The sequence below is a fragment of the Physeter macrocephalus genome, chromosome 11 (assembly GCF_002837175.3).
Source record: "Physeter macrocephalus isolate SW-GA chromosome 11, ASM283717v5, whole genome shotgun sequence".
Taxonomy (NCBI): domain Eukaryota; kingdom Metazoa; phylum Chordata; class Mammalia; order Artiodactyla; family Physeteridae; genus Physeter; species Physeter macrocephalus.
This window is the reverse complement of record NC_041224.1, coordinates 101,174,665-101,200,216: the sequence shown is the minus strand read 5'-3', so window position 1 is coordinate 101,200,216 and position 25,552 is coordinate 101,174,665. Positions and strand designations below refer to the sequence as shown.

Here is a 25,552-nt window from a genome sequence, read left to right as displayed (position 1 = left end):
ACGGGAGAGGCCACAACGGTGAGAGGCCCGCGTACCGCAAAAAAAAAAAAAAAAAAAAAGAATCCCATCAAAATCATTTTCAACTTGTTCCTGAAAACATAAGAAAAAGAAATTATGAAAGATTTCCCAAAATATTGAGGTTGTTGAGGAAGAGGAAAGATATGAGTAATCATGAATTAGGTCACTGACTTTAAATGTAAATACTGACATACTCTTCATGTATGTTCATCATATATATGCACACCTTTCTATCAGTACAAACACGGGTATGTTTATTTGTAACATTACATAGCATGTGAAATATATAAAGGAAATTAGATCCTTCCTTGTGGGTTTGGTATTGTTTTTAATTATCCAGTTTCCACCACTGTGAAATAAATTATGTGGTTCAAAGTTGCCTGTTATCCTACTGGCAATGGTGGGCATCAAAACTGCAGTGAGGAAGTGGTTTCCTTTACACTCCTGTACCCACATTTTTTTCTATATTGATTCAGCCCATTCTTAATGACTACGTTTAAAAACATTTCTAGGAATTTTCCTTTCACTAGTTTTGATAGATTCCCCGAATCCATTCCCATAAAGGGAATATAACTCATCTTAGTTAAAGTAATTGTCATGAAGGACAGTCAAATGATTAAAATTTGTCATCAGCCAAGAGAAGAGAGTAGGAAAAAAGGCTTATAGCAGCAAACTCAATATATCACAGGGAAGATAAACAAACAGTTAACATATTGAAAAATAAATGCTGTTTTGTTCAGAATAGCACAACCTCGATGGGTGCATTGTATCTGAGACTAGCCTTACTTCAAGAAAAATACAGAATTTTTGTTACAAAAGCATTTCTTTCCTGAGAAATTCAAATTAGAGCACAGCTTTCGTGTTGTAATTTTAAAACTATCAAGTGGAATAAAGCAGAAGTTTATTTAAAATAATACCATCATGAGCTTTATAACAGAAAACAAAATTGGGAAAATGTCGATACTTGCATTCTGGAAGCCAGAAAGCACTTCTATTTCATGAGGCCCTATGACATTCAGTTACACATCTGCAATGATAGTGACAACTAGGAAAGTGCTTCAGAAATGAGAAAAATGCATTTGGGGTTGGGCCTATGCATCACAGAACAGAATCAATCTTCCTAATTAACGGCAAATTAGCAATCCCAAAATGTAGGGGATCAACCTGTCTTCACTGGCCAAGAATCATGTTAAGTATAGAGCTTCCTTTAAGTGCCTCTAAATTACATTTACATCCATATAAAGTAACATTCTTTTAATTTAATACTACATTAGTGTCACTGTTCTTAAAGTTATTACACCGTTTAAAATTTCTATAGATAGGTGGACAGATAAACAAATTAATAGACAGATATGCAGATAATCGGGCATTTCACAAAGCAAGGCTCTAAGGTGCTCACAAATCACTGAAAGGCAGTGAACAAGATACTTATTAGCATAAGCTCGCCAAAGAAGAAAAGTTTATGTTGAGTAGTGATATTCTTTAAGGTCTAATGGCTATTTAGACATGTACTATATATATATATATATATGTATATTTTAACAATCTGAGATAAACATTAAGAAGAACGTCACCAAACATTAAGAAGAAGAGATGAATTATAGCCAAAGAAGACTTAATGGCTAATGACTGGAATAGCATTTTGCTAAAATTGCTGCACTGTTGTATGGTGCCATTTCGGTTTATTAACCCGTTCAATATCCAAAATGCGTTAGATGTTGAGGAGAGCTGCCGCACGGCCTGACTCAGAGGGTGTCACTCCCGGGTGACTGCATGGTGTGCAGGGATGCCCTTGGCGCCGTGCAGGGCTAGGATGCTCAGTCCTACGATGTGCTGGTCCTGCCCGTAACATGCAGAACAAACCAAAAGGTATGGTTCACAATTTTTATGAATTTAACATCTAATAAAATGAGAACCATCTGTTACTATTTAAAAAATTCAATTAATTTAAAATCCAACCACCAACGAAAGGAAGAATAGTGATTATGTTTTTATTCTTAGATTAGTTAACATATTTCCAGCAAACTTTAAATTACAGTAGGAAGTTTCTTTGTTGTTTGCTTTTGTTCATTTGTTTTTGGGCTTATTTGTTGGAGGGTCCAGGGAAGCGCCCTAAGATTGTAGGCAAAATTGTGTGGGTGTGCACGTGGACACATCCTTCTGGGGGTTCATGGGCTTCATTACATTCTCAGAGAAGTCTATGGGCCAGCAAAGATTTAGAACTTATATATTATCATCCATTGATGAATGAGGAAAAGCCTTGAGTGGTGCAAGGTGGCTTAGTACCCAAAAGTGAAGGAGAAAGGAATTCAGTCTTTTACTAGGGAGACAGTATTTGAAATTTGGAAAAATTTACTCTTCTGAAGATTAAGCCTTGACAGAGGAACCAAGTTAGTAAGTAAATTAGAACTCTGAAATCTCTCACGTGCAGACCATTAGTTTGATGTGAAACAGCAAAAACTAGTATCATCTTTGGGTCCCTTTCTCCATCACCACCAACAACGGGCCGTTCCAAGAACAGACTTAAAAATGCTGATCCAAGAGAGTCAAGACAGTCTGTTCTATTCAAAAATAGGTCTTATAGTTGTGATCCTGCTGGGCCTCATTCTGAATCTAGGCTATTTGTGAACATTAGGTGGTCAGCTTGAGTGCACTCGTGAACAGATAGGAACATTATTTCAGCATCAGAGCAATTCAGTTTTCCCTAGAGTCTTGTGGTCTAGGGAAAAACTCTGAAAATTAGGTGGACATCTCAAGGCCACTGTTGAAACAGACAGGCTGAAGTCTAGATCTATATATAGAAGGCTGAGTGAGAATCTGACCAGTCACTGAGGAAGAAGGACATCATGGGATTTTTTTTTTTTTATTTTTTATTCCTCCATCAGGCCATCTTGCTATTCTTACATGACCTGCCTGGTTTAGAGACCAGGTTTAGCAATTGATATCTCACAAAGAGATCATCCTTTTCATGAATCGCAGACTTTTAGTACCCAGTATTCCTTTACCACTTGTTTAGCATTCACTTGTGGGGTACAGGTGGGAGTGGCTGGAGGTGGGAGGGGGTGAAGACATTTGGAGACAGAAATCCTCAATTTACTCAGAAGAGGTCAACAGGGAAGTCCTACTACCTACGAATAGGACATTTTACCTTTTGACGTGGGGACTGAGTGCCCTAATGCTTTTGTCTGACTCTACTGACATGACTTTCCAAAAGCCCCTTCAACTCCTGCCTCAGTTTACGCCTCTGTACAGAAGAATGGAGAATAACTGACTTACAAGGATGTTAGGAAACTAATTATTGTTGGTAAATACTCTTATAACTAGTGCCATAGAAGTGGTGATTACTATTAAATAGTTATTACTGTCACCTCTGCCTACAGCGAACCATATCTCTAACATTTCTTTTATTTTTCAAACTTCCCCTTTTCAATGTTAATAAAATATTTGGCAGCTATGTATATCACGTAAATGCATTAGGGCATAAAAGCTAACATTTTCTTTTAATTTTAACAATGTGCACACTATTGGGAAAGAATATTGAAAGAAATACAATGTGTAAGTAGATTTCACACCACATTAGAGTTGTCCAATTTCTCATGTTTAAAATTTTTCTGCATGACTAGAGCCAGGAAGAAATACATGCCAGCATAATTATATGAACAGTTGAAATTTAAACATATTGAAAAGGAGAAGGGAACATGTCCACCCATTTGTTTTTTTTTTTTCTCCATAACAATCCCAAAGATGAGTAATTTCTTTTCATAGAGTCAAGCTGAAGGCACAAAGCTTTAGCATTCAAAGGAGGGAGGAGAGGGGGGAAAGAAGCTTTTTTAAGTACTGTGCAAATCAATACACAAAAAAATCTCAAGATGATAGTTTAATTAAAGTGTGCACAAGGCAATTCATCAGCCTCTTCCCTGGGTGTACTAGCCTCTAGAATTTGCCTTCTGCTTTCTGATCCCTGATGGTTTTAACTGGAAGGCATTTAAAATATCTTTCAACCGGCACCTTTCCACTTAGCTTACACTCCTTGTTTTTCTTTATAAATAAGAAATTGTACTGGCTTTGTGATGTTTGTTATGCTTCATGCTTTTTCATCTCCTGTATGAGCTCTGCCTACCATGAAATGCTGTCATGCAGTGAAATTTACCTGAGAGCTAAAGGGAGAAAAAAAATCTTCCAAGTATATTTGGTTACAAGTTCAGAGCCAGCTAAATCACTGGCAATTTTATGCTACTGGTTATTTCAATTTAAATGTTTGTAAAAGTACATATAAAAATAAAATAACCACTCCCACAGACATCAAAATGAAAAATCTGCTTGGATTAGAATATACCGTAAGTTGCTTTAAACTACCATGTGGGAATGTTAATATTATTCATTTCCTATTACGTAATGTTCTAGGGATACCTTGGCAGGGACATAAAGCTACTGAACTCTTGGCTCCTTAATAGTTTGACTCCCATTGTAATTGCTTTGTTCATTGGCTGCCCTGGGTCTTCATAATCGGTTAGAGTCCAAGGTCACAGATCCAATATGGTAGTGGCTCCCGCTCTTAGCTGGTTGTTAAGTCTTTAATGGTAGCTTTGTTTCAGTATCAACTTTTTATTTCAGATCCAGAAACTCTTCTTTTTATTAAAAAATTCAGGTAAGTGCCCTGTAATGTTTTTGTTCAACCTCCCCTCCTCTTCACATACAGTAGTTTTCAATTCAAAAGCCACCCAGTAACAAATGTAGCCCAAAGCCAAATCCAAAGAGAATTTTTTTTGAAGACTTCTTGAGATTCCTTAAATGTTTCATTTTTTAAAAATTATATATACCCATTTGGGTGGACTATAAATAATTTCATTTAAGAAATTTTATTTAAAACATGATGTAAGAATCTCAATTCTTAGTGTATTAACTAATTCATTTTTCATGAACACAATAACATAATAATAATCAGGAAGAGGAAGAGCTTTAATTTTTCTTAAAACCTAGGTCATAATGGCACTATGAAATTACATAGAAAAGAAAGGAAGAAAACTATATGATCAAGATATTTCCTTTTATGTCTTTTTTTTTTCTTTTTGAGATAATTAAATCATTGACATGAAAGGATTTTGGAGGCAGGATGTGGTGGATTAGAAACGGTTCTGGACCTGGGGACTTGGTTTATTCAACTTTGGGCTTTGCCTCCAACTTGTTGGGTGGGTCTGGGAACTCATTTTCCCTCTCTGGACTTCAATTTTTTTTTTTTTTTTAATTTTTGTAAAATGAAAGTTTTAGCTTAGATTATTTACAAGGATTTTCCATTTATAGTTTACTTCATTTAAATTATTCAATAGTTAGCTCAATTTAGCACTTTATTAGCAACTGTCCAGAGTTGACAGGAATATTATTTTACATTTTAAATTCCCCATTACCTCTAAATAAAGTATCAGTATCGCTAAGCAGTTTTACTACTGATACAAAGCCCTTCAGGAGTAACTTTTAATACAGACACTAAATAATGTATGTATTTACATACGTTACATCATGTATGTGTTTTTTCAATAACAGTCAAGTGAGCACCTTCTGTGACCAGGCACTATGGCAGGCACCCTGATCTTGGAGAGCATATAGACCACAGTTTCTGCCCTCAAGGAGAAGGACATGGATTTTTTCGATGGAGCAAACTTTTCTTCAGTTAGTTTTGCAGTTCCTGTAAAGCTGATGGTAACCAACTGTGTCTCCGTTCCTGGGCACAGGCTTGCCACAGAGTGAGTGCAATTGAATCCTGGTAGGCATGTGTTCCTGGGAGCCATGTGAGAGATTTATTATAAAAGTTGGCTCTACTGTAATTATGATTTCATTGACTGTGTTTGATACTATTTAATGCTTCCCTTTAAATAAAGATTTAAGAGTCACAAAATAATATATTCTCATAAAACAGCTCAGTCTGTCATATTATTCCATTTTATTACAAATGCCCAGTTTTCTAAAGAAATTGTAAAATTCTCATGTATTATTCCAAATATAGTCAGGACTGGATGGATAACAAGGATGATTCATTTACTGCATTCAAGGGGAAAAGATAATTGTTTCAGAAAATTGTCAAACTCATTGAGAAGTAGGTTTGTTTGGGATTCTAGGGTTCATCTATATTAGTGGTACCCAAAAAGAAGATTTGGCAAGGAATATGCTTATTTGGGAAAGAATTCTTGATAGAGGTGAACTCCGGTGTAGCAACACGTCAATATAAACAGTGAAGCCAGGAAAGAGACCCTTAGTAAATAAGAAGGTCCTTCAGTGCCAAGTTGTCTTTAGAGACGAGAGAGCTTTAAAAGCAAAGTGTGACTTCTGTGGGAGCATGTCAGGCAGGGGAAGGGAGAAGACTTGTTGATTAAATTGTGCTTTGAGGTCAGATGTGATGGTGGGGGACAATACATATGTTCCACAGATTTAAAAATTCAAATAGCATAGTTTTAGCTACCCAGAGATTCCAAGTTTATTCCCCCCTTGCTATGTAGTCAGGAACTGACAAAAGAGATAATTAGTTCCCCAAATCTCAATATCTAGAGTCAGTTTAGATAACCTTGACAAATGAAGGTGACTGTTTAGGTGAGGAAATAATCTGATCTGATCATCTCAATAACTCTACATTCAATGGCGTTTTGAGAAACTCTAACTCTGACCCCATGTTTGAGTTCTCTTGCCCTTCTAAATAGGAGTGTCTACTTTGCAAGAAGGGATTTAAGAAACAGCTTATCCAAATGATCAAAATAAGGCACTGTGCATAGCCTCTACATAAAAGCTAAGTGAGATATACTTTCCATAAGATGGTATTTCATTTTTTTCTAGTGCTGCCCATTAAAAATGTACAAATCCCTATGAAAGTGGCAAGCCAAAAGTGTATGAATGGTGACTTTTGGAGTACATCACTGTAGATCAGTGCTCATCCACAGCAAAAGGTCCACGCTCTTCACGGCCAGATCACCAACACACCATCAGGAAGATTCTGTTTTGTTGCTGACCTGTCAGGGAGCAGGATGCCAAGGAATCTCACAAAGAGAAGAAACTCATGATGTAACTCCACACTCTTCCAAGACTTTTAACCTTCACAGCTATGGAAAACTGTGGGATGTCTACTGAAGTCAATACTTTTATGGCATTAAAAAGTTTACCCCTTTACCATTCTATTGAAACATGGAAGAAGAAAGATATACTTTGTTACTTTGCCTACTATTCCCATTTTATGAAGAATCGTGTGCTTTAAATAGATGTCAAACTTTTTAAACTCTAGTTGGTCTTTCCTATTGGAAATTTTAAACTGTGGGTTGAAATCGTGTTCTCTATAGCTTGCCTTAGGAAGCTCCTCTATGACCATAGATGGAGTCGTCCTTTACAGGGTCCCCTCGAAATTACAGTAATCAGTGTGGACTTGCCCCTAAATCCCTAAGCTCCTCCCACACCCTCGGTCACCAAGGCCTCCTCTCTCTTTTTGGACAAGCTGGTCTGCTCCAGGGCCTTCAATAACATCTGTACCCTCAGACCTAACTTTCCCTCCCCTTGCGTGGTCCCACAGTGTTTCCTGTTATTCTGACCTTGCCTTCCCCCCAGGGCTCATCTGTATTTTATGCTATCTATTGTGAAAACAAGATCATCTTCCCAGAGAAAGCATCAGGCCCCACTCAAATCTGCTGTCATTGTGGAAAGAATCCCCAAGCCCTTGCTGCCCAAGGCACAGAGCCCACAGTTGTTGTAGCTTCTTTTTCTATTCACACTCTGTGCTGAATTAGTCACCAAATCCTGCCACATTTTTTTAACAATAGAGATAAAAATCAGTCTCTTTTTCTTCATTTTAATAGCTAAATCTCTGATTCAGGTTCTGTTTAAGTCACCCATAGTCTACTGTCACCGGTCTCTCTCTCCCTCTCTTCTCATCAATTCAAAATACAATGGTTAAAATCGTTTTCATCTCACTTGCTTTGACTAGATTTTTTTTTTTTCAGTTCACAGGCTTAGAATCATAAACTAATAGAATTTTAAAGATAGAAAGGACCTTAAAAATCACCCAGTCCCCATTCTTTTATGGATGAGGGAATAGGTAGTGAGGAAGGCAAAACTGCCCAAGATCATATGAATTGTCTGAGCTGGAATTAGACCCAGGCTGCTGACGTCTGTGAGTTCCCTTTAACAGTCCACATTGCATCATCTTCTGTGTGAACACTGAACCTTCCGTTCCTCCATAATCCTGTGGACTGGGGCGTCTGTCTTTCTCACTGTACCTCACACACTTACAAATTTCTTTTACTCTAGTCAGGGAGAGCTGGTTTCCTCCTAAACTCTTTTACTCAATTTCCCCACTTTCATGGACTCACATATTATTCCTCTCCAACTACTACAACACTTCCTTCCTCTGATTCAAAACTAACTTCAAATCTAATCTCCTCTAAGAAATGGCATGCTAGTGGTCACCCTCTCACCGAAATACTCAGCTTTCGTGTAAATTTTCTTCCTCGGCCTTCTCTCTAGCTTATTTGAATTCAATTCAACAAGAAGCTACCAGCACCTACTAGAAGCTAAGCAAAGTAAATAATCCCTTTGTCATTTAAAAGGCAGGGGAAAAAAAAAACAAACGTAAACCAACCCAGAAATCATTTCAAACCCTCCACTAGTTTGGAAACATAGCTGAAGATCAGGGCTCTCATTCACAAAACACAGCCTAATTTTGTTCTCTTGTGATGCCTAGAAGAATCGTTTTCTCTTGGATCCATTTTGGTCTATTCGCAAGTGTTGCTATTAGGCTATGGAAGGGTTTCTAGGAAGGTCTAGCAATGGAAATCCTCATTATTTTTCCTTTGTTAATGATTACTGGTGTTATTGGAAACATCATATCATCTTCACGAACTGCCAATTTTCTCAAGAAATTTCACCCTTGTCCTCAGAACAGATATAATACATTATAATACACTGCAAGGTGCTGCCCACTATTGCTTAATAAAATTGTGTCATTAGAAGTATTCTTTAAAATTAGTGAACTATTGCCTGGGGCTGGAAATATTTTTATTGTATAAAGATTTTCTGTTGTAATGGAATTGGACTTATTCATAATATTTAAAATTCTGAATTTTAGTCAACAACTTGATGGTAAATGGGCAGGCATTATTTATTTAGGGTGTGGGATAGGTAAGCTTTTCTTCTGAGACCAAATTATTGGCAATTTTTTAATTAATCTAGTAGAAGATGAGTTGAGACCGCAGGATATTAGTTCCTGCTGATACTCTAAAAACGTGACACTGTTACATCATAACTAATGCTCGAATCCCCAGGGACACAGCATCCTGAAAATGTTACCTTAAATGAGAGAGTACTCATTACTATGATGGAACCAAAGTATGGATTTGACTTATCTGCAGAGCTTTGAAACTGGGGCATTTTTTCGTCTGGGGGTTACGGCCCCATTTCTAGAAAAATCTATCTGAGCCTAATGTAACCTAGCAAATCTTTCAAATGAAAGAGTCTTGTGGGAGGCAAGTTGTCATTTTCTGACATATTATTTAGGGCTCAGCTCGGGCTTCATTCTTTCTTCTTTCCCCACTTAAACACCCTGCTCATTCGCCACAAGCGCCATTTTCTAATTAAGGCAAATGAAATTTGTAATGTGTAGAAGGGAGACGTGACCCCCCCCCCCTTGTGAGCTAGCCCCGCTCTTCCCTGCACGTCATTAAAAAATAGAATCCAGGGGTGGTTGTTTTTTTAATTGGTATCCCTTTGTCTTTAGTGCAAAACACATGGCAATAATTTAGTGAACTTCAGTATTTCTCTTGTGGCAAATTGATAGCATAATTTTATTATGAGTGGAACACTGACTTCTGGGAGCAGGAGAGATTCTCCCAGAGCTACACATAACTTGGTTGACTAAATGTAATACTTTGAGAAGGTAATGAAAACAGAGCTGAGGCTCAGCAAGGACTAGGAGATTTCAGTTTCTCGCTCCTGTCAAAAGGCTACTCAATAAATCATACCTGAAGCGTATTTAATGTCAGAAGCCAATAAGCTGATAAAGTACATTGGGGTGCTCACCTCAGAAAAGGCACACTGAGTCACGTGATCTCTGGTCCCTGGACCCGATGGGGTCATATAATCTGTCTATGGATTTTAATAAGTAACCTATTAATGTTCTCTTTGGTGCTAATTATTTTACACTTCACTTGTTTCCTGTTTACTGACATTGCTTTAGCAATTTCACTCTGAAAAAATTACGAGGAAAGGGAATCCGGATGACTTTTACTATTCTATTCCACAGGGGTTTTCTACTTTTCTCTTTAACATTCTTCTTCTATACCAGCCGAGGCCACCAAACACAAACACAAAAAACTGAATCCATGGGAACATTGTAGGATAACAGGAAACCTGCATATTTCGTAAAGCAAAGAGCCACACTAAGTCACACAGGTCCAAGACTATCAGCATTTAGTAACTCATAGCTAAGAAGGTATTTGGAGTTTACCCTATGGAACTTGGCTTCAGGTAACACAGGAAATAAACCAGCTGTGACCAAATTCCATTGTGCTACTTTCTACACAACTTTATGAAGAAGAAATTTGCTCACGGGCACTCAAAAATACCTATGCATCCTTTCAACTGCAAAAACAAAACAGTGAGAATCAGATCCACAATTAAAAAAAAAAGACCACTCTGCCCAAATGAAATCCTTGTGCATTTCACTGCATACTTTACTTTGAGTATTCTCACCCATCAGACTACTGGAATCAGAGCCCCTCTTTTGAAGAGGGTACTTTTCTGAATTTTAGAAAACATAGTGCAGAGACAAAGAAAGCTCCCATGTGTTTCATAATTTTTAAGTGAAATGATATTTAAAATCTAGGTTTAAAATACCTGAGAGTTTAACCTTGAAATTACCAAAATTATCAACCGGGTGAAAGTATGCTAATATCTGTGACCATTTCTGTGAAGGAGATTTATCAATTTTAATTCTGATTGATAGATCAATCAATAATGAAAAAAGGAATCCTCTGGCCATCCTTCTTATGGTATAGGCTTAGTCAAGAATGACCGGGTCCTTCCTCAAGAATTGAGCTGAAACCATTAAGCCAAGATCATTAATGAGATTTTTCACTTGTGGGTCTTTGAGGTAGATTTGAATCCAGATCTTTGGGGATTAATCCACAGTCCCACCACTCCCTTAGTAATCACTGCTAAAGTTTTTGTTTATCTAAAGTCTTTAAGGAAAAAAAAAAAATAATAAAGTCTTTAAGGAAGTTTGGAACTCAAGAGGTCAACATTAAACAGCCTGAAACCTCAGCTCGCAGGGACTTATCTAAAAGATAAGCTGTATCTAGAGACAGACGGGAAATCTCATATCTCTCAATGTTTACCTTGCAAGGGAAAAAGAGAAAGAACTCTGATGTGTTCCAACCTGAGTGCAGAATTAACAATTCTGACCAGGACAGGGAGTTAGTGCAAATCTATCTTGAATGATCAGTCAGCAATAATGATTCTGATTCATGCACAAAAGACATGCAAACAAAAAACCCAGAAACAAGGTTTTCTATTATGATTACAATAAAACAATGAAGCAGGAAAAAGATGTGAAGAAAGCAAAATTTAAAACAAGAAAAACTGTATGTATTTTCCTACCCAGATTGCTAACGATTTTGCAGATAAAAAATAATTTTCCTTGCTTCTAGAGAATAGAGGAAATAGTTCTGAAAGTCATGAATTGGATAGAATTTCTGGGATAAGCACTGGAGGTGTCACCTAGCCGATGCTTGTTCTCTAATATTTGAAAAATCCAACACAATGAAAACAACAGTAGCAGCAACGAAAGAAGTCTTTTGTTTTAGACTCGAGATCAAGAGGTGAATGGGACCTACATTTACTCCTTAACGGAGCAAATTCTCACTAAGTAATTTTTGGAAGGCTGCTCTCCAGTGAATGAATGCATGAATGAATGAGTGAAGTGAATTAGGACATGGCCTAAAGATGATTCATAAAATACTTATTTCTCTGAGACTGACTTTTTAGAATACATTTAAAAAACACTCCATCCTGTGGGTAATGGAAGAAACGAGGAAAAAAATTTACTGGAAATGGCAGCAACGTGGTAAAAAGGACTGAGAACTCAGAACAAAGTCACAGCCACCAAGACTCTCAATTTTTAAAGGTAAAAAAACTTAGGGAAAGTAAGCAACTTGGTATTGGTATATTCTGATCTATCTTTTTACCTTCCTTTTAATAGCTTCTAACTTAAGGTTTCTGTTTCAACTTTGCATTTACAAGCCCCTTTCTATTTTCTGCATTCTAGAAACAAGTTAGAGGCTAATGTGAAGATTCCTTTCCATTAATTTTTTTAATACAGCTTTATTGATCTGTGACTGAGGTTAGGAACAATTACTGAATCAGCAGCTATAATTCTGTTACATTTTCAATGAATTGTCTTCATTTTTTTGCTACTTAAAAATAAGTACATAGCAAGTCAATATCATCCTACTTTAAAAACATGCAACTCACTGAAATATAGACTTTTATTTCTGTGTCACTCTGAGAAACCACGTCAATCATGCCAACTGAGATGGATAAAGGACTTATTTGAACAAACTTTTGTCTCTCTTCCAAATACTGCTATAATGAAGTATACAAGTAGGTAGAGCTTTGTGCTTAACCCAGAACTTGTCTGCGGAGTTTATTGTCTTTATCAATGAAAGAGAGGGGGCTAATTCTAAAAACCTTCAAATATCAAAAATAGTCTACATTTTTGGCTGAAATTTTTCCCCCCATATTTAGAAACTTTTGAAAACCGGTAAGGCTCAGCATGAGAAATTTTATCTTCAAAAAAGTTTGCATTTAAGTATTTTCTTTAAGGGGCATTTTTTGGAACTGTTTCAGAAACTTGTTGCATTCCTTTTTTGTTGTTTTGTGTTTTCTCTGTAGCACTGTACTTTCCTCTAAACGAGGAACTCTTTTTCTCCCCTTATTGGCATTCCAACCCAGCAAAGAAATATGCATCCTGAGATAATGCTGCCAGCTTGCTATGAAAACCATATTTCATTCTTTCTTTGCAGAGCAAAAGGGAAAAGCACAAAGGAGCTGGTATAATTGAATGTAAAGGATTGCAGCAAACCTCCCCTTTGAGTCCCCTCGCTGGCATCCCCTTCCTTTATTTCCCCCTCCACTCCTTTTGTTTACCACTTTTAAAAGGCTCTTGCTGAGTCTGAGCCGCTTGCCCAAATTTGGACTGAATCTCAATTTCTGGAAATGGTACTCCCATCTCTACAAGATAGAAGGTGTCTAGAAATGCTGGTGTGACATGGCAATGGATCGGAGGCACAGCTGCCTAGGTACAATAGATGTCTTCAATTTTCAGATCAGTGTGGAAATGTCAGGAATCTGCTACAGAAAGTAACACAGGCAAATACTGTAATAGTCCCTCTAATTCAAAATTGGCATGCTATGGGTTGATGCCCTGGTCACCCCCAGTTCCATTTGCTGTAGACAGAGCAAAATGAAATCCATTTAAATTTCCGGGCAATCCCTCTGGTTAAACATTAATCACGTGTATTTTTCTTTTCCCGTCTTTTAATCTCTCTTACCACCTCCCTTTGGTTTTCCTCTCAGAAACAACTGCAGGTTCCCAAGGAATGATAATATGACCATGGAGACAGAGTGAGTGGAAGCTGGGTAGAGCTGGAAAGAGACTGGATACCCTACTGCTGACACAAACTCAGCTCTTTAACCCCAGGAGCGACTGTCGGAAAGAAAACGCTCTGGTTTTAGCAAAAGACCTCATGAGGCTTTTTGGCACTGCATCTCTGGCATCTCTCCCTCCTTCCCTGGTCACTGTTCCTCTGGCATAGGAGGCCATGTGAAAGAGAAGCATTTCACCTCCAGCTCACCAACGTGGAGTGCAAAAGCACTCTTTTTTGCCTTCCTTCCTTCAGCATCGGCAGTTTCAGCACATTAAATGCTGACAATGAACCTAGCACCTGGAAAATCTGACTTGAGATTCAAATGGATTTTTATTCAGAAACATAGATGTTACTTGGAAATAATCAGTGAAGACGGCAGCTCTGTGTTTAACAAATGGCTGTGGTGGAAACTGCTGAGCAGAGAGAGGCTGTTTGGTCCAGCCAGCTCATTCCCTTAGGTTTATCTCAACTCCACCTCCTTGGTCTATCACTCTCTCCTTCAATCCTTTTTCTCTTGAGACAAAAGTGTCCAGCTGTCTCTGTGCCTCATTTAGATTTCCTGCACCACTGGCCAATCGTTCCGTATGTGTACTACAAAATTATTTTCCTCAATTCCCAGCTTACTCATGATGTCCTAATATTACAACGTATTTCCTGGTGTCTGCTCTCCTTGCCAGGGAGTGATAACATACATACCTTTGAAAATGACTTGTCTTTGCTATAAAGAAGTGCAACCTCTTTTACCACTAACCCAGCCTCCTACTCATTTAATTAGGCTTCGAATTGGGCTTGGGGATTCACCGACAGAGGGTCTGACATTGACCCTGTCTTCAAACCCACCTAGAACACTATTATTGCCCTTTTAAGTGTAAGCGGCAAAGAAAAGCATCTGGGCACCCACATCTCTCTGGACTGATGGATTCCGGAGGAAAATGATTACTTTCCTGAGGCTACCACTCTGTTCCTGTCCATATTTTAATCAAGGCTGGGAAGGTCTTCTAAGAAAACTGCCTTTTATTTTCAGAGTACTCTTAACTTATATGTTTCCACACACAAATTCTTTTGTCTCCTCATCTTTCCATTTCGCACGTAAGAAAACCAAGTCACCTGGGTAGTTAATGAGCCTTCCTAGAGGGAAAAACTGATTCCCAGGATAACTTTCCCGGCACAGTTGTTTTTTGTTTTTGTTTTTGTTGTTTTTGGCCATGCTGCGCGGCTTGCGGGATCTTAGTTCCCCGACCAGGGCTCGAACCTGGGCTGGGCCCCCTGCAGTGAAAGTGCAGAGTCCTAACCACTGGACCGCCAGGGAATTCCCCTGGCACAGTTCTTCAGTCCAAATTGAGCAAGCTCTTAACTAGTCTAGAAAAATTCGTCCACATGGTAAAACTGAAATAGGTAAAACAAAACTGTCGCTTCCCATGAGGAAGTTCCACAAAGTGGCTGTCTGATTATTAAAAGCTGTTGTAGCAAGAAAGATTGTTTTAAGACCATTGATGGAAAGGTGGGGCAAGCAGGATGAAGATATTTTATATCTTCAGTTTGAGAGGCCGTACAAGGACACTGAAATCTATTACACAAAGGAACTCTCTGAGCTACCTTCAACCGGAAAGTTCTTCGAAATTTCAGTTTCATGCATTTTTATGCGGGCCTCCTATCAAGAAAGTTAAGTCCTTTATTCCTAGTATACCTGTTTTCTGTCAATAAGGCACCCTATGGACTTTGCTTGTTGGTGTATAGATAAGGATACAGTTACTGCAGTGACATGAGTTTTTAAAAGTACAGTATTTCTTCCTTTTAAAATTAAACCTGGAAATAGGAACTTAAAAGTTAGTATTATAATTCTTATACAGCATTGAGGAAAGTTACATGAGAACATGGAAATGTTATGATTTTTCTCATAGTATTTTTTAGCTTAAGGAGTTTTAATCGTCAAAGTTGACTTTACTATATTTCAATGATTACTATTGTCAAAGATGTATGAATGCATCCCAACAAATTATTCAAGCAAGAACTTCCTCATTAAAAATAATAATTTTCAAAAAAGTCTTTTGTCAATGAATGCGTGTAAGCATGCCTCCTGAGGAAACACCAGACATTAACATCCAAGACTTTCCTTCAAAACGTCTAACCTTCACAGCTATTTGAAGCCACTTACCTCCTAGGGTTCCCTAATCTTACCTCCCTGGTATCAAAGAACTACAAAAAAAAAAGGATCATCTAAGAAACTACAAAAGTCTAGCTTTGTTTAATACAGAGGCTATGCACAGTGAGTTGTCTGCTCTCAAATTTTATCACCCCTTAAATATAGGTCTATTTCCATATAGAAAGAAATCTCCATTCCAGTTTGTAAGCGGTTTAATGATGTCTCCATTGATATCATTGTATGAAATCATCATAATTCTCTCTCATTTTTACAATTATGTACTTTTAACTATTTTAACAACAGACAGCATCTATGGTGTGTGCCAGCACTACACTGAGTACTTAGCATGCAGTATTTCTCTGAAATGTTAGAACTATATAAGATATAAATGACTATTGTCCCCATTTTACAGATGAGGAAAGGAAGGCTTAAAAGGGTTAAGTAATTTGCTGAAGGTCAAACATCTGATGAATGGTGGAACCAGGATTTTTAGCCTCCCGGGGTCTGGTTCCGGAGCCTAAGTGCTCACGTACCACGCTATATTACCCTCCAAGATTTAATCAATATTGAGTCAAAGTACACCATGTTTGCTTCTCCATGGTGAGGAGGTTATTCAGGGTGAGGATATTCATTTCCTTGCTTTTCTTCTCTCCTAATGCACACACTGATGACTTCACAGCTGATGTGACTCTCCCCCAACTGAACAGCCTAGAAAGCCAGTCTCACTACTTGTGATTACCTTTGTCAGCAAAGTGCATACACTGAAGATCTGGTTATCATCATTTTTTTAAAAAAGTCTTAATTAGGTTATTGATTATTTATGGACTTCTGAGGGCTAATTGTAGGAAAAAATGACTTAGTGTCATTAGATTCCGCTCTTTTCCTGAAATCACATTTTGATTTGGTGGTATCATCACTTTTTGCACACTCCCTACTGTAAATACATGGGAAAAGCCCATTAAGATTATTTCTAACACTGGCTGCTAAGATAAAACAATCTTTAATTCCCTTAATTATCTCCTAAACTTCCTTTTTGCTTATTTGTTCTGAAATTACTGACTGATCTTAACAGGTCTGTTTTTATTGCTTATTGCTCTCATCAAGTGCGTGAAGCCATGTTCTATTGCTTATTACTACAGAGGTTATTTTACAGCAATACTTAACTACCCTGACCTTGCTTGGCCTTTCTATTTTAAGAGGTAAGTGAGAAGCAGAACTGAAACAGCAAGTCTTCCATGATTTTCTGATGTGGATGCTTTCTATACTATTCTAATTCTTTGAGTACGGACATCACAGCACACAAGCCTGAAGTCCTGGCCTCAATCAGAGAAGCGGGTATCATTTCCTAGCAGAGCTGACTAAATGAGGTTTAGGAACTGCTCTCTGATCCCCGCTTTTTTTTTTTTTTTTGCTGAGAGCTCTCAGGGCCTGGAGAAATAGTTTATAGCCTACTCTTCTCATCTCTTTTAGTTATCACTTGGCACTTAAAAACAGTGATTATGAAGCCTTTTGAAATTAGTCTGGATAGGTTTCTCTGTTTTGAAGATGATATCATCAAGACATCGGACAGTTTCAGAATATACTACACAGTAGCTGGTATTCTCTTTTAAATTTCTTTTTGAAATCCACCAAAATTCAATCCCTGTGTGAAATTCCTGGTAGTCTTTTAAAAGTATTTTCTGTGCTATCCTCACGAGTCACACCTTATTATCAAAGTTACGGTAGCTGTTAACTAAGAATTGGACCTAAGGGCAGGATTAGAGGGTTTTTCAGAAGGAACTGTGAAAATTAGGGAGATGGAATTATTTTGTAAAGACGTAGGTGTCAACATTGATGCCATATTACGGAAAGTATGCGGTGTGATAGACTGTCACATCCTAACCCTTGGCATCCTGCGGCAAATACGGCTCAAATAATAGAGAAACAAGAAACCTAAGCTATCACACCGACAGAACTCCTCCTCCATGCCCTGGGGCTCAATGGATTCAGAAAATAAGGGTGCTCTCTCCAAGTTCCAAGCAGGTGTCTAATTGTGAGAAACGCTCATCTTTAGATACGACTGTAGCATCTTCACTCTTCAAGTGTAATGACTACATCAAAAAGTACAGGTAGTGGATGATAGGGAACAGCACTTTCAAACAGAGCAAGATCAAATGTCAAAGTCAAATATCAATGTAGAAATATTTCATTTTTCCCAAGACTCCCATCACAACCACCCTCAACTTGCCGCAAATTTATAAAAATTATGATTTTAAAGCAACATTCACTGCGTCAAGGACCATTGTATACAACGGAGCTTGGTTTGACAATCAGTATGATATAAAATAACATGCAGGGCAAATAAGTCTTCTACCATCAACACAGAATGTATTTATTTTATTGTTTTAGACTACTGATAGCTTGTGCTAGGAACATAAATGAGAATACATATACGTTGACATATGTGTATCTACTCTATGACGCTCATATCAACATATAATCACATACACATCCCTGTCTGGAGATTACAGCCTTTAATTCCAAGTTTTTGGTCTAAAGGGTATCTTTAAATGTACATAGTTCCAATCTTTAGAAGAAAATTAAAGTGAATTCAAGTCTGTATTGTCTATCCTTTCTTTCTGCCTTTCTTTTCAGGTTAGCAGTTTATTTCTGCATTAATCACCCTGACAGAAGCAAGGCAACTCAATTTTCTGCTTCTGTAGGTAGGCACATCACTTTCTGTACAGCACTAGGCATGAAAGGGGCTGCAGCTAAGCTTTGGTTACTGGTGTAATTGAAATGCTATCCACACTATAGGGTGCATTAAAGTCAGATAACGGCAGTTCCTGTGGCCAATTTAAGTAGCTTGACTTCCCTGGGAAAAAAAAAATTGCCTGACAGATAAGGCAGACAAACTGGCTAATTCTCCAAGCATGTCTCTCATTGTGATCCTAGAAAAATGAGAAAAAAATGAATCACAGAACCACAAAATCAATTGACCCTCGGGTAGCTCATCAGGCAGCGAGCCTGATAAACCTAAAAGCTTTGTTAATGTCTGCCTGCCTGTATCCCACAGATAGAGCACTTTGTAAATGAACCTGCTTTGATAAATATATTAAGGAAAGCTGTGAATAAAGGCAGAGACTTCTCATTTGTAAATACAACCTCTGCTACATGGAATTAGAATGATAAAATGGAGTTCCATGTAATTAAGTTTGTATAAGGCCTGAAATCCGTGCAAATACTTTCCCTGAATTTTGAAAGAGAACTGTCAGTTCAATTAATCTGAACATCACCCCAAGAATGTACCGAACAAAATTAAGCTGCTGATAAAACCTGGGCCAGTATTTTGATAAGTAATTCCTATATCATTTCTTGGCCACTGTGATCATTTTATTTAATCCTCTGCCCCTCCTTTTCCTCAGTTACCCTCTAAGCCACATACAAAGAGTGATGGCCCATGCACCTCCACGGGAGTAATCGGCCAAATGGCAAAGCTAAAAATGGGGAAACCTTTTTTTTTTTTTTTTTTACCCTGTGCTCAAAAATAAATTAGGGTAAATAAAATTCTCCTAGGAGATGCTAAAGAGCCTGCATCTCCATCAGCCTAGAAAGCCTAGACTCAAGAAACCTTCCGAGAACTGATAACTCCACATGAGGACTGCACCAAAATACCCAGAGTGACTATTTTCAATGGGAATGACCTGAACTGAATTTGCTCTGTTCAATTCGAGAATTTGAAAGCATCAGAGATGGGGAAAGTGAGGCAGAGAGGAAGAGCGAGAGAGGAGAAAAGAAAAGAAAGAGGCAGAGAGAAAGAGAAGAGGGTTACATCTCACCGAAACCATTTACCTAGTTACCTCTTCCTCTCCCTGTGCACTACGTTCACACCTCAAGGTAGAAACACAGAAGTTATCCTCCTCAGTTTCATTTGTTTCGGGAACAAAAAGAGAAAACAATGATTGAGAAATCTTATTTTAGCCACGGGAGAAAGACAGTGATTTTGGGGTCACTCACCAGTTGTTTACTTGGAGAATTGTAAGTCCTGTGTCTTGAGCTAACTGTTTCTTCTGCTCTTCGGAAGGGTACGGATGCTAATGAAAAAACAAATGTTTTGAAAGATGTATCAGAAGTTAAGAAAGAGTCACTTACGTCTAAGAATGAAACCACCGTTTGTGATTTCTTTAGTCTATGGCTTGATTTTCCTAATCGCAGCTTTTTAATCACGTGTGGGGAAAAATGTGGGCAGAGACAAGAATCCAAAAACCTGCTTGTGCAGCCCCGTTCCTGCCACACTGTGGAGGCCAGCAGCACAAAGCATGGCAGCATCGCAGGTATTCAGTTTCTTCAATCAGTCAGGGACGCACAGCACTTTGGCGATGGGTCAGAATTTTGGTTGGCTACAATCACTTCCGTTACACTAAGGGAACTACTTGCGGGCCCATTTTACTTTACTTCTTGGAAAACCTCCGTGCAGCCCTTCTCCTATATTATCTTTGTGAGATGGCTCATTACAATCATTATTTCCTAGTTAATCTAAGATTATTGATAGTCAGTTTGGAAAGTAAGATCGTCCATAATCACAACTATTCTTGGAAGCCATGGCTACCACTTAAGTTACAGCAGAGTTTACTGACAGTTGTTTACGTTGACTCCTTTAAGGGACAGTGGAAGATTCTTTCATTTTTACTGGTTGCTGCTCTGGGTTAAGAGGGTCGCACAAAGTGACCACCCATCACAAGGAATCAATTATGTGCAATACAGAAATTTTACATTTTACCCTGAAGTGTGGCAATAAGAGAATGAAGCCATAGGTTTCGGTGTTTTTTAATTCTTTACTTCCCATCACAACTCACCAACATTTATAACAAACCATCCTCCCATCAGCAAACCACTTTCCTCTCTCATTCTGAAATCAAAGGTTGTTACTGTAGAATCGTACATTTACTTTGAGACACTGTACTGGCATGTACGTAATTATAAAACATGTCTGTTAAACAGGTCTCTGCTCTAAATTCACTGGTTTTCTTAAACAGAAAAGTAAACTTTATACAGCATGTCAAAGTCGTTCCTAAACTAGAAAGCCTTTAGTAATAAATATTTCCCATCAACGTTATTAAAGGCTGACATTAGGAACAACAAAGTATTCCATTCAGAGCTTTCTAATCATTCCAGTGTTTGAGAGAGTGAATGTTTTTCAATCATCTAAGATTTTATTCTTCAGGTATTTCATCTTCTATAATAGCATACATTATCCAAAACGTGTGCAATTACTTATTAGCAAACCCAAATGCCATTAGGTTAAACAAAACCCCCTGTATTGCAAAAGGGGTTAACTAGATTTGTATTAATATAGAAGCCAGGCTTTTAATATTCTGCAAATGTTAACAAAGAAAGATGATAATGTTGAGTTAATATGGGTTAAGCATAAAATGAAAATAAATTTTTCTGATTGCGAGGTGTTGACATTTTTTTGGCTAGGGCCTCCAGCCTGTTCCTGAAAGCTGTGTAATTACAGAAGGCTTTTCCCCTCCTTCCCCCTCCTGCTTCGAGCCTACCCACATTAGTAATGACCCCTTCACTGCTTCAAAAACCACTAATGGTCTTCAGCATGGGCAAGAAAAATGAACAGGATAAATTGGAATCCACAGTCAGTAATTTGCATCCTGTGAGGCTGCTTTGGCCACTCACACTCATCCCTGGCCATCAATCGTTGCCTGTCAGGTGCTGCACTCTGCCACCATGACAAATACTCCTCCTAACACTCTGATTCGTCCAAACAATGTAACTGTCCTCTATTCTCCTTTTGGTAATGGAGATAATGAATGACTGCACAAACAAGAAGGATTGCTTATCACAGATGCTGGGGTGGCTTCAAACTGGAAAAGGCCTAGGGTACAAATTTTAATTGACTGAAAACACTGGTTGGAGGGAAAATGACCAAAAAGATCCCCAAATCCTTCTTGTTGTGGTATTTTCCTGCCAAATTCAAGGGAGGAGCACCCTTTGACTTTTTATTCCTCTAAGACTTTGAAAGCCTAGGTTTCTAGGTTATTTGCCCAATGGAAATCAATTCTGCAAATAACAAAAATGAAAGTGAAAATAAAGACTCATCACAAGGATGTATAGATCTGCATTGGTAATGTCATCCAGTATGCTGTTTCTTCATGCAGTGGTGTTTTGTTGTTGTTGTTTTTTTCTGGTGTGCTCAGTCTTGTTCACTATTATGATGCATTTGCCCAAGACAGTTCTGACAAAATGTGGGTTGTGGTGTGTGTGTGTATGTGTGTGTGTGAGGGAGACAGGAAGAGACACACACAAACATATACACACACACACAGAGAAGGTTTAGGTGAAATAAAGGTTTAGGATGTTAAGCTAGTAGAAGACTAGAAAGGGGAAGTTAGTGTAGAGTCAGTTCCTTCAAGCAGGACTGTACTTTCAGATTGAGTAACAAGAATTCTTCCCAGTGTTTCATTAGAAATTAAGTCAGATGACCACAAAATTACATAAACAGTGCATTTTATCTTGGGAATCCCTGAACTGTACTTTCACTATGAAAGCAGTTGCAAATTCCATCCACAATCATTAAAAAAATTGGGACCTTACCAAAATTCACCTTGCACAGATGGCTTTTTTTTTTAATTAATAGGGAAGACCATAATAACTTTAACTTATTTAAATAACGTTCTGTGGTTTTTGAACATTCATGATTCTATGCCCCTTTTATACAGGGAGTGGACTGTTTATCTGAAAGTGTTCTGGCAGTCGGCCACTGTATTTCTAAAATTAAAAAAGAAATGGAAAACAATCAGCTTTCAGAGGAATTGGAACCATGGCAATGTGTTTTGGATTAATTTACAAATATATGTATATATTTAAGGCCAAACTGTGGAACTAGAGAATTTCTACTACATGATCTATCATATGCATTCTTCTACTTTATTAGAACAGACATCGTATTGAAATAATAAACATGGGAAGCCTTCACTTCTTCTTTGATGTATATTGCTAAATGTCTGACTGGCTCAAATTTAAAATAAACTTTGGTATGTTTGCACTTGAAAACTGGAAGTAGACCACAAGCAATAATTTGTTGTCAGTTTCTATATCCTTGGACTGAGGCTATAGTTTAGTCTGTTCACTGATGGAGGCCAACCCACCCTGGTCCAGTGGCTCAGAGGTGGCTCAACTTACTCATAAGAACACACATTGTAACATAATAGCGATGATGATGATTCCCTTCATCAAGAAAGAACCAGCATAGGTCAAAGTTTTTCACATCCCCAAATAATTTAAAGCCACTGTTGAAGAGAGGTGAATCGCAAATATCCTCTTTGAATATCAACTGACAACTGTTCAAAAAGTTAATAAGACGCGTATGGCTCATGACTCAACGTAGACAGAAAATATTTTTTTAATTGCCTTTTTTCTAAAGACTCATTCGAAAGTGAGATATTACCTGTATTCCAGATACTGACCTTAGACTCTCTTTTTTTTTTTTTTCTCATCCCTTTGGGGTTAAACTGGTTTATCAAGTACATGCAAACAGATCTACAGTATTCTTAGAATGTATCAGTGAAACAGTTTTTAGGTGAAATCACTTAATGATAATTTTCTTCTGTGGTTAATCCCTCTCCATTTTGTCCAAACTGGAACCAATTTATCATAATCTGTATTCCACGTAGAAAGGATTTATACTGATGTTTTAGAATACTTCAAGTGATATTTCTAATCATCTCATGAATTAGAAGTACACAGTAAATGAAAAAGGTAGTTTTTGCAAGGCTAAAAAATTGGAAACAACCTATCTATCTGTCAAATGGATCATAGTTAAATAAAATGGGAGATTCTCATGAAAAGGTTTTCCCCACATATTGTTGCATGAAAAAAGTAAACTGTAGAACAACATGTATTACCAATTTTTGTAAAATAGATAAATAGCTAAATAAAGTAATTAAATGCACACATATCTATGCTTGTCATGCAAGGAAAATATCTGGAAAAACACATACACCCCATGCTCTGCACAACTTCATGTCGTGTAGGGCATGGGGTGCAGGCTTTTACTTTCTGTTTATATACTCCTATGTTGTCTGCATGTTTACTGCTGCAAACAATTTTTTAAAATCCAATATTAATTTTAAAGTAATATTAATTTATTATAATTATAATTAATTTATACACTCCATATTTTTAAAAACCATAGTAATTTAACTTTATATACAATTAGATATTCTCTTCTGTTATGGTAACTTTTTCACTGGATATTTTTAAAAGCAGGACACCTTGAGAATTAGTCCTTAAGGATACTTTCCTACCCTATGAGTTCGACTCACTGGTCTATAAAGTTTACTAGATGAGCTCTTGAAGGAACAATGTGCAATTTGTCAAATTTCTTCTGTAATGATGTAATATAGCCTTTGAGACAAATGATCAAGTAACTTGTTGGGCAGGTTCTTAGTTTCAGCAAATACCTGGAACTTGGTCATCATGATCACCACTTCCTTTTCCTCTATCCACCCCTAAGATACGACTTATTTTATAGAGTTAATTCAGGTGACCTTGAGTTTGATGATGCCACTCGTAGATGAAACCCTCTAAGCAATTTCTCTAATATGGACAATGAAACTGCATTGGGTAAATATCACTTATTGCTCTGGGACCAGGCTTATTGAACTGGTACAAATAGATGGTGCTAAAGGCCTAACCCTTGAAAAAAATCAATGCATTTTCATGGAATGTCAAACTTATTCAGTGGCCATTAATTTAACGCCTTTTCTTATGTAAACAGAAATTCTGACGCCATGATTAGAATGTATACTGCAAGTGAAATTTGAAAATAAAACTGGAAACAAGATATTTGCTTTCCACCTAATTCACATAGTGAGGGCTTCCCTGGTGGCACAGTGGTTAAGAATCTGCCTGCCAATGCAGGGGGGACACAGGTTCGATCCCTGGTCTGGGAAGATCCCACATCATGCGGCGGAGCAACTAAGCCCATGCGCCACAGCTACTGAGCCTGCACTCTAGAGCCCGCGAGCCACAACTACTGAAGCCTGCGTGCGTAGAGCCCGTGCTCCGCAACAAGAGAAGCCACCGCAATGAGAAGCCCACACACTGCAGCTTAGAGCAGTCTCCGCTCGCCGCAGCTAGAGAAAGCCCGAGTGCAGCAACAAAGACCCAATGCAGCCAAAAATAACTAAATAAAATAAATGAATTTATAAAAAAAAAAAATTCACAGTGATTTACTTGGTATTTATCATTTTTAGCCTTTCATTGTCATGGCTTATTTTCACACCTTGTCTTTATTCAGTATAAGTTTCTGAGAGTAAAGCCTTGGGTTTTTTAAACTTTTTTATTTCTCCCCCCACTCTGTCTCAGTGTCTTTAAAGATCTGTAGAAAGAGTGAAAAAAAAAAATAGACGTTTTAAGTTCTCAGTCAAGCTTTGTCAGTAGTTCTGCCACCTTGAACAAGACTGTGCCCGGGACTTAGTCTCTGTAATAGTAAAATGAGGCTAACAAAGCTATACGTGGTTTATAAAATATCTATGGAGATTATAATAATAACGTTTGTGTTGGTTAATTCTTTTTTTTTTTTTTTTTTTTTCGGTATGCGGGCCTCTCACTGTTGTGGCCTCTCCCGTTGCGGAGTGCAGGCTCCGGACGCACAGGCTCAGCGGCCATGGCTCACGGGCCCAGCCACTCCGCGGCATGTGGGATCCTCCCGGACCGGGGC

The 25,552-nt window shown here is 37.9% G+C and overlaps 1 protein-coding gene across 5 annotated transcripts in view; it reads right to left on the bottom strand.

Annotated features, from left to right (window-relative positions):
- The window catches only part of MEIS2 (Meis homeobox 2), a 204,014-nt gene that overhangs the window by 40,076 nt on the left and 138,386 nt on the right, over positions 1-25,552 (bottom strand). For all 5 annotated transcript variants that reach the window (XM_007128490.4, XM_007128493.2, XM_028495524.2 and 2 more), the window contains one exon: positions 19,831-19,907. In XM_007128490.4, the coding sequence (XP_007128552.1) occupies positions 19,831-19,907 (77 nt within the window). The remainder of the gene's footprint in view (positions 1-19,830; positions 19,908-25,552) is intronic.